This window comes from Bos mutus, chromosome 28, assembly GCF_027580195.1.
Source record: "Bos mutus isolate GX-2022 chromosome 28, NWIPB_WYAK_1.1, whole genome shotgun sequence".
NCBI lineage: Eukaryota > Metazoa > Chordata > Mammalia > Artiodactyla > Bovidae > Bos > Bos mutus.
Genome location: NC_091644.1, coordinates 17,495,735 through 17,504,984, shown reverse-complemented (window position 1 = coordinate 17,504,984; position 9,250 = coordinate 17,495,735). Strand labels below are relative to the sequence as shown.

Here is a 9,250-nt window from a genome sequence, read left to right as displayed (position 1 = left end):
AGCTTCTGCATTATAGCGAGTGTTGTTAGTTTGTTAGAGCTGCCATAACAAAATATCACAGACTGGGTGGCTTAAATAGCATTTATGTTTTCAATAAATTCTGGAGGCTAGAAGTTCACAATTAAGGTGTTGGCAGACTTGGGAATTCCCTGGTACTTCAGTAGTTAAGACTCTGCTTTCACTGCTGGGCCCGGGTTTGATCCCTGGGCACAGCCAAAAAAAGGAAAAAGCTGCTGAGAGACTTGGCTTCTCTTGTCTCCTCTTGGCTTGCAGATGTCTGCCTTCTTATTGTCACACATGGTCTTTGCTCTGTACATGCACATAGCTGATGCCTCTTTCTTTTTTGGTTGTCAAACGATACTTTATTGAGGCACTGTCCTTTGCTGTCCTTAACTAGCTGGGCATTCCACTGGACCACTGTTGATGTCATCCATGATGTCACTGAGGGCGGCAGCCACCAACATTGCAGTCCACAGCCTGGGCAGTCCCTGGGATCTCTTTAATGATTCCAGACAGTTCTTGAACTAAAAGTAAGTGCCACATCTGCTGGGCAATGCTGACAATCTCATTGTGCTTAATGTTCTGCCTCTTTCTGTCTCTTGGCCATTCCTTGAGGGTGTGGATGATCAGGGAAGAGGCAAAAGGAACGTCCTCAGTCTTGCCCTGTCTGTTCCGTATTGGTCAGTTTCACTGTCATTCTCAGACCCTTCTAATCACCAGTTACTAGGCAATATCATCAACCAAACATTTTTGCAGACAGACCCAGGGACTGATGATCTTGGTAGTCTGGGGTCCAATGTTTCTTCATGTGTCCAAATTTCCTCTCCTTATAAGGACATCAGTCAGACTGGCTTAGGGCCCACAGTAATAGCCTCAGCCTCATTTTAACTTAACGACCTCTTTAAAGGCTCTATCTCAAAATAGACACATTCTGAGGTGCTAGGGGGTGAGAGTGTTAACATATGAATTCTCAGGGGACACAATTCAGCCCCTAACAGCAGGTATAACGGGAAGTAGCCAGTAATAGCCCAGCAGAAGTACTGAGAGCAAACTAAGTTATCTCTACAAAACACGTATCTAAAACCTAAAACTACCACCTTATAAAATTCTAGAGGACATAAGAATATACACACATACGATTCTATTAACCATCAGTGTGGTGATGTTATCATATCACATAGCTTCTGGAGACTCCAATGTACACTCAGGAGAGAATTAGAGTGGAAAAGGCCAATTATATCTTAGTATTTTCATGAGAATAATAGGACCTTCTCGCCCCTCTAAAGGAATCAGGGACTCCGAGGGGTCCAAAAATTACATTTTGAGAACCACAGATACAAGCTTTATGACCTCAGGCAAATTTCTTAACCTTATTAAATCTCAGTTTCTAAAATGAGGTACGATAACACCAACTTATCAAGGCTTCCCTGATAGCTCAGTTGGTAAAGAATCCATCTGCAATGTGGGAGACGTGGGTTCGATCCCTGAGTTGGGAAGATCCCCTGGAGAAGGGAAAGGTGACCCACTCCAGTATTCTGGCCTAGAGAATCCCATGAACTGTATAGTCCATGGGGTTGCAAAGAGTTCGACATGACTGATCAACTTTCACTTCACTTTACTTCAACACCAACTTAAGTGGGCTTGTGAAGATTTAATGAATAAATACACATTTACAAATAAATGACAAATGTGAATACTCTGTTAATATTGGCTGTTATCATTTGTGAAAAATTACTTAGCAATATGATATATGTGCTTAAATGCATAAGAAGTAGTAGCTTGTGGGTGAGGAAATTTATTTTTTAAACGAATATTTAAATTGAAGCGTAACACACAGACTGGAAAAAGTTTAAGACATAAAAGTATATATAGCTTGATGCTTTTTCACACAGTAAGCTTATTTTACCTTTAAGAGATCATTTTATTAACAACAAAGTTATTGATAAACAACCACAACAGCTGCCCCTTTTCTTACCTATAACATCCTTGGGCTTGGCTATCCATCTCCCTGCAGGTATAAAGACAGAATCTGAGAGGTGTTCCTTAACTCATACCCCTCTGGCTCCCTTTAGCGCCAGGAAAATGGCAGAGTGCAAGAGCAAACCCGAACTAAGCTTTTCATCATTATGAAGCTGGAGTCTCATCAGTGTCCAATTTAGTAAACTCTGAAGTTCACTTAAAAAATAACCATTATAAGTAATATTTATCATGTCTCTACCAAGGATATGGAGTTTATTTGGGGGTAACTTCTTATGCCCCATCCAAAAAAAACCCCACAAAACTATTCTCACAACAAAGTTCTTTTTATAACAATACAGATCTCGTGTAACAATCGTGGTGAGAGATTCTTTTCCCCCTTCTCTTCTTAAAAAGAGTTAAGGGTGAAGCCAGTGGTGCCTTAAAAGTCAAAAAAAAAAAAAAAAAAAAAGTCAACCGGAGTGATGTTAGCTACAACTTAACTCTATTTCAGTGCAGAATGAACTGCGAATTGGTAACACTAAGGGAGACTGGATGATAAGTAGAGATCAAATCCTCCAACCTTGACCTCATTATAGTTTGGTGAAAGGGGACCTGGAATCTTAAACAATTCTGTTAGCGCCATCAAAAATTATTTGCTTACACTGTTGCTCTTCATAAAATTTCTGTTATACATCAAAACTACCTGCTACTCCCTCTCCATAATAAGCAGTTAAAAGTGTACTTTCTTTAGAGCTATGGTGTCTCAAAAATTTGTCTACTGGCATCCAGGGAAAAAAAAACCAACTTAAAACATAAACACATTCCCCCCCGCCAGTTCTACTGATAACTACTAAGCTACAAAATTCTACAAAACACAAAAATACACAGGTGCATACACTATTAACCATCAGAGTGATGATGTCACCTATTCATGTAGCTGCTGGAAAACTCCACTTAACAGTAATGCTAAGTCCTTACATGCTCGGTTACCTCTAAATACTAAATAACAGAATTTCTGTTAAGAACTTATGACTTGGGGTAAAGAATCTGCCTGCCAATGCAGGAGACATGGGTGCAATCCCTCAATTGGGAAGATCCCCTGGAGAAGGAACTGGCAACCCACTCCAGGATTCTTGCCTGGGAAATCCCATGGACAGAGAAGCCTGGCAGGCTACAGTCCATGGGGTCGTAAGAGTCAGACATGACTTAGCAACTAAACAACAAGAACATATAAAGTTACATTTTCCAAAGACAAAAATTTTATTTCTAAAAACTGAAATCATACCTCTGATACTCAAAAGAAGACATCTTTATTTTCTGGCCAAGGTCGCTCAATGGTAGCTGTCAGAAAGAAGCCAGTTAGAAGCAAAACCAAGATGACATGAGGGCACTCAACTCCACACTCGATTCTGCTATTCAGTACTACCCCTGGGAGCGCTTATTCCCATATGCCACTGAACAATCAGAGGTGAGCGAAGTAAAAGCTCCACTTAAATAAAAACTGAATATTACCTGTAGAAAGCTTTTTTGGGAAAACAACCAACCCGGCAGGCACCAATATTAAGTCCTGGAAGAATAAAATAGCCATGCCAGCGAATAAGTGATGGCAGCATCGTATCCCAATGTACACCAAGGGGGTCAAACAAACTAAACAGGAATACCAGAAGAAAAACACAGTCACTTTAGAAATCCATTTATTCACAAATGATTTGTGCTGTTACAAGGATAACAAATCTGAGTGTTACATACAGTCTTAACCAGTTAGTGGCCTTATTAACACATGGGGTTCAGAATCAGACTTCTCAAACAGAAAATAATAATCAGGATGAGACTAAGTGGTGAAGGAAAGACAGAGGCCACGGAGGGAGGAAAGCTGTAGGGGGGCAGGGATGAGAGGTGACAGTGAGGCTGGGGCTCCCTAGCAGAGAAAGTGGCAGGGCTGACGGGTGGGGCTGAGCAGAGGAGCCCCCACCCTCTGCCGGTCTGCAGCAAAGGAGTGCCTTCTGTGGCTGACATTCTCCTGGGAAACTGCACAGTCCTGCTGATATCACCATTTCAATTGCTGCTGCCCTGGGAAGTAAACAGAAAAGAGCCAAATACTGCAGCTCCGTCAGTGGTATGGGAAGGCAAGGGCTGGGGTAGGGTGAAGAGACAGGAACTGAGAGAGCACAAAAGGGACCAACTTCAGAAGAAAAAGGACAGATCAAAGTAAGAGGCTGAAACCTTAACCAGTTATTTTGCTTAAGTTAAAGTTCTAAGTAGTAAAGGAACTGAAAGCAGGGTCTCAGATATTGGTACACCGACGTTCATAGGGCATTATTCACAACAGCCAAAAGGTGGAAGGAACCCAAGTGTCCATCGATGAAAGACTGGATAAACAAAATGCGGTACAATCGGCCCTCAACACATCCATGGATCCCACATCTGTGGAGTCAGTCAACTGTGGACCAAAAATATTCAGAAAGTTACAGAAAGGAAAACTTGAACTTACTGTGTGCTGGCAACTGTTTACATGGCATTGTATTTGGTCATTATAAGTAATCTAGAAATGATTTAAAGTATCCAGGATGGTATGTATAAATTATATGCAAATACTATACCATTTTATATAAGGGACTTGAGAATCCACAGATACAGAGGGAGGTCCTGGAACCAAAGAAACTGAGGGATGACTGTATCATCCAGTGGAATATTACTCATTCTTACCAAGGAAGGAAGTCCTGTAACATGCTACACATTGATAAACCCTGAGGGCATTATGTTAAGGAGAATAAGCCAGTCACAAAAAGATGAACAGTGTATGATTCCACTTATACGAGGTAGTCAAATGCATAGGAGTAGAAAGTAAAATGGTGGTTGCTGGGGGGCAGGGGGAAAAGAAGAGTTTTTTAATGAGTCCAGAGTTTCAGATTTGCAAGACGAAAAGGTTCTGGAGATATTTCACAAGATGAATATAATTAACATTACTGAACTGTACACTTTTAAGTGGTTTAAGACTAAAGTTTATGTTCTGTGTTTTTTTACCACAATGAAAAAGAAATTCTGGGTACTGATTAAAAATTAGAGTGTAAGAGGAAGGGAAAAATACAAACCTTCTAGAATTTGTTGATATTTGATCTAGGTGGAGAGATTAATAAGATCACACATATGTAATTCTCTTAAAGTATTAATATTAATACAAAAAAGTTTAAAGGCTGGGGCAAAATCAGTAGGTATGTAAGAAATACTATGAGTCTGAGCTCCAATGGGCTTCAGAGGTACATTTCCAGAGAAGAGCTTTGGAAAGAGAGGTAGATTATGAGAAAGATGAAGAGGCATATGTTACAGGCACATGTTCTCCCCACGCCCAAAACCATCCCGGCTGACTGCGGTGACTGTGGACAACCAGGAGGCACTGTGGCATCCTCGGGGAGCCGCCCAGGGAAGTTATCCCCAGTTTCCCACATCCCTCCTTGGCGCTTAAAGTGATGAGACTTCTCCCTCAGCACCTTGTGAGGATTTTAACTTCAGTGCTTCCCAAGATCCACCTCAGAAGAAGTCAATCTGTCCACAGGAGGCATAGTTTCCAAAGCTGTCCACTGTGAACCTCTGAGAGATGTGAATTGAATTGAGCTTTAGGGTACCAAAGTAGAAGTTCTCAAATAGCTGAAAAGGAAAAATAAAAAACCCAGAATGAATATCCAAAGAATATCACAGACAAAAATAGTAAACACCAGATTCTCTTGTAAAAATCTCTTGCTGTGTGTGTCCCCAACAATCCTAATAAACCTCTTATGCTTTGTTTCTCAGTATTCTCATCTGAAAAATGATCCTAGAGAGCAGGGATAGGAGTGGGATTGAGGAAAAAACAGCAACTCTTCGTCGACTGATTGAAAAGACTCCTCTGACAAAATGCACTAGAGAAAGAGGTCTGAGAAATCAACTCCAAAATGTGTCTATTGAGGAGATACGACCAAGAACTTGTAACAAACATCCTGGGGCCATACCCTGATTCACATGGCTTAACAAAGCTGCTTCTATGGACTTTCAGTTACTGACCATGGGGAATGTTAGTTTTGTTACAGCCAGGATAAAATTTGATATAATACATTCCTCTACCTCGTCAACAACATTTATTAGAAACAGTGACTAAAATAAACAGAAGATAAGGTTCCTGCCCTACAAATGATTTTGATAACCTAGCGAGGAGTTCAGAACACTCTCACACAAAAAACAGCCAGGGAAACACTTCTATTCAATGATAATAACAAGTACAAATGATAATGTTTATCAAAAACCTTTCATTAGACTTTGGATTCAAGCCAGCATCTTAAAGTAAATGCTCTTTACTACAATTCTTTATTTTAAAAGCTTTCAGCTTTGTCAGAGGAAGGGATGAGCCACGTTATGAGAAAGACCTACTCCCATGATGAGCACATTTACAAGGCAGAATGCAAAATGACATCAGAATTCATCCCAAGAAAATTAAGCTACAATGCTTAGAGAAGGAGCATCAAAGAGCAAAGGGCTGCCCTTTTCCTGTTAGGATGCAAGAGTTGCTCTTCCTTAAATGTCAGCATGATCCCAAGAAAGCCTTTCAGTACGTGAACCAACAATGCTTGAGTAGAACCTAAGGCTGAGACCTTTGCACACTAGCAAGTGACTGTCTTGTCTCTTCATTTTTATACTCTCTACAGCCATGGACTTTAGCCGTTGTCACCTTTTCTCTTCCTGCAGTTAATCGCCTAGCAAAGTGCCTGGGGTTCATTAAAGGCTAACTTTATAAAGCCCAGTAAATATTGATTCTTCAACATGACATCAACTTGACCCCAAAGATCTATTTAGAGCTTATGCGCTGCATTGTCTTGTCTTTCAGAAAGGTGATCAGCTCCTGCCTACATTGATTTACACAATTAACTTCTCTTCCTGCCTTTGGCAGCATGTTCAAACCATATCCACACTTTTGTGTAAGAAAATACTGCCTGAAAGGTTTATTGGCTAATCCCCTTTGCTGAACATTAATTTGAAGTGAAAACCACGTCAACAAGACCGACAGATTTGTAGCTTTACAAACTGAAGCCTTCTAGGTACAAAAAAGACATAACCAAATGGGCAATAAAAAACAAGCCAAAAACAAAACTAAAAGGGAACTCATAATACTTTTAAAGAGTTACTTTTTAGGGATTAGCAGCCCATGGTTCTCCTCTTTGTGCCTATGTTTCCATGAGATGGAGACACCACAGCTAGGAGCTGGGAGGTACTTATCTCTGACTTCACTTTGGCATGATTTGACAGGGAGATTTCTCATGCTTTAGGTTTGAAGCAAAGAGTACATACAACTATAATGAAGTTAGCTGGGATGTGATTTCAATGCAGTAATTACAAAACTGAAGACTGAACACAAATTCTCTTGCTTCTCTAAAGCAAGAGCAGTGGGTGGGAAGAGTGAAGTCAGTCTAAACTTTCAACAGGCCATGTGGGAGCTGTGGACAGACACCACCACCCACAATACAAGACCATAAAGGGCAAGGACTCAAAAAGATGAATAAGTCAAAGTACCTTCCTTATAAACTGCAAAGCACTATTGAAAAGTAAATATTGCCTATGATGTTTACAACACCTCTCTGCTCTTTCTGAAGTGATGAAGTGAAGTGAAAGTCGCTCAGTCATGTCCGACTCTGCAACCCTATGGACTGTACAGTTCATGGAATTCTCCAGGCCAGAATACTGGAGTGGCTAGCCTTTCCCTCCTCCAGGGGATCTTCCCAATCCAGGGACTGAACTCAGGTGTCCCCCATTGCAGGCGCTTTTTTAACCTGTCCTTATTCTACCTTCATAGGTTGCCATCTTCTTCCACATAATCAAATGAATTTCTTATCCAAAGTCCCTACTGCACTGTCAAGCTTCATCTTGGCCTTTTCTGTCCCCATGTCCTTATTCTGTGTTATTTATGATGATTTAGTAACAATCTTTCATAGTTATTTTATGTTTAGTCTTGTTATATCTTCAGTTTTAAGCTTTTATTTTAGTTCTACCAATTATTTCTAGTGATTCATTAAAATATAAGCACTCTGGAAGAAGGGTATTTTATGTTTGTCAAAGCTGAATTCCACTATATGCTGTAACTGTAGCCAGGAGACTGTATATGATCAATAAATATTTGTTGGATAAAATGACAACAAAAACAAATGTTGAAAATATCTGTGTACTTTGTGTTGGAAAAGAGAAAACATGGCCCTGTTTAGATGGGCATAAAGATTTTATTTATAGATCACTGCCTAGGAATCCTTGAGGACCTATTCAATGGTATTACTTCTAATTATACCTCAACTGAAGGTATATTTCAGTTGAATATGAAGAAAATTTTTATTAGTGAAGAAAAATTTTATTAGTAACAGAAATTTCATATATTCCTTTAAATTTCTATGTTTCTTATTTGTCAAAGCCTAGGCTTGACTCAAACTTTTGATCTGGAATGTCACTGGGCACCTGATGATGTGCATTTTTCTGTAAAGAGGCATATAACGTGGTGCTGTATCCCAGGCCATCTGGTTAGGGAGACGGGGTATGTGTCAGAAGAGAGGCATGTTGATGACACGGCTGTGTTCACCCTGTGACAAGTTATTGTGTTATGTATTCAAGTAAAAAGTTTACCTAACACAATATAGACAGTAAAGGTTAAGTGTGGGAGGAGAGGCACAGGCAATCAGTAAATGCAATGGGAGGTAAGAAAACGATGGAGAGGGCTTGCTTTCTAGACAAGCCCTTTAGAAGAGACAGACACTGAGTTGGGCCTCATAGCAAGTCCAAGACTTAGAGAAGAGGAGGAGGGAGGGCAGCGTGAAAGCAGAAATGGGTCTGGAGGGCCAAGGAGATCGGTTTAGATGTATGCAGGGTTCCTAAAGAGAGGCAGTGAGAAGCACTAAGGCTAGAGACATAAGGAAGGTGAATCAGATTAAGGGGGGCAGGGGGTCCTGAGGGTGAGATTCAGAAGTGAGACTTCATTCTAGATGGTGGGAACCACTGAAGGCTTCTGAGTAAGCTTGGGGCCCAAGATGAAAACCAAAGGAACTTAATCTGGGTGTGATATATATCACGCTAACTAGAGAAAGGAACAAGCAAATAAAGAAAAGGAGACCAGGGTAGTAGTTAAGTTGTGACATACTGAGTGTCTCTTGACTAAAAATAGTTAGTAGTGGGCCTAGAAAGATTGGAGCAGATGTGAAATACTATGAATGAAACACAGAACAGACTCTGTGATTTTCTGGATATGAAGGAGGATACAGGAGATGAGAAAAGTCATGGATGACAG

At 40.4% G+C, this 9,250-nt stretch overlaps 1 protein-coding gene across 5 annotated transcripts in view; it reads right to left on the bottom strand.

Moving 5' to 3' along the window:
* Positions 1-3,636: 3,636 nt before the first annotated feature.
* Positions 3,637-9,250, bottom strand: part of ASCC1 (activating signal cointegrator 1 complex subunit 1) — a 114,820-nt gene continuing 109,206 nt past the window's right edge. For 4 of the 5 annotated variants that reach the window (XM_005911963.3, XM_070364910.1, XM_070364911.1 and 1 more), the window contains exons 10-11: positions 5,448-5,604; positions 3,637-4,399 (exon numbers count right to left, since the gene is read on the bottom strand). In XM_005911963.3, the coding sequence (XP_005912025.2) occupies positions 5,488-5,604 (117 nt within the window). In that variant the 3' untranslated portion in view covers positions 3,637-4,399; positions 5,448-5,487. The remainder of the gene's footprint in view (positions 4,400-5,447; positions 5,605-9,250) is intronic. The other variant, XM_070364909.1, reaches the window with a different exon arrangement.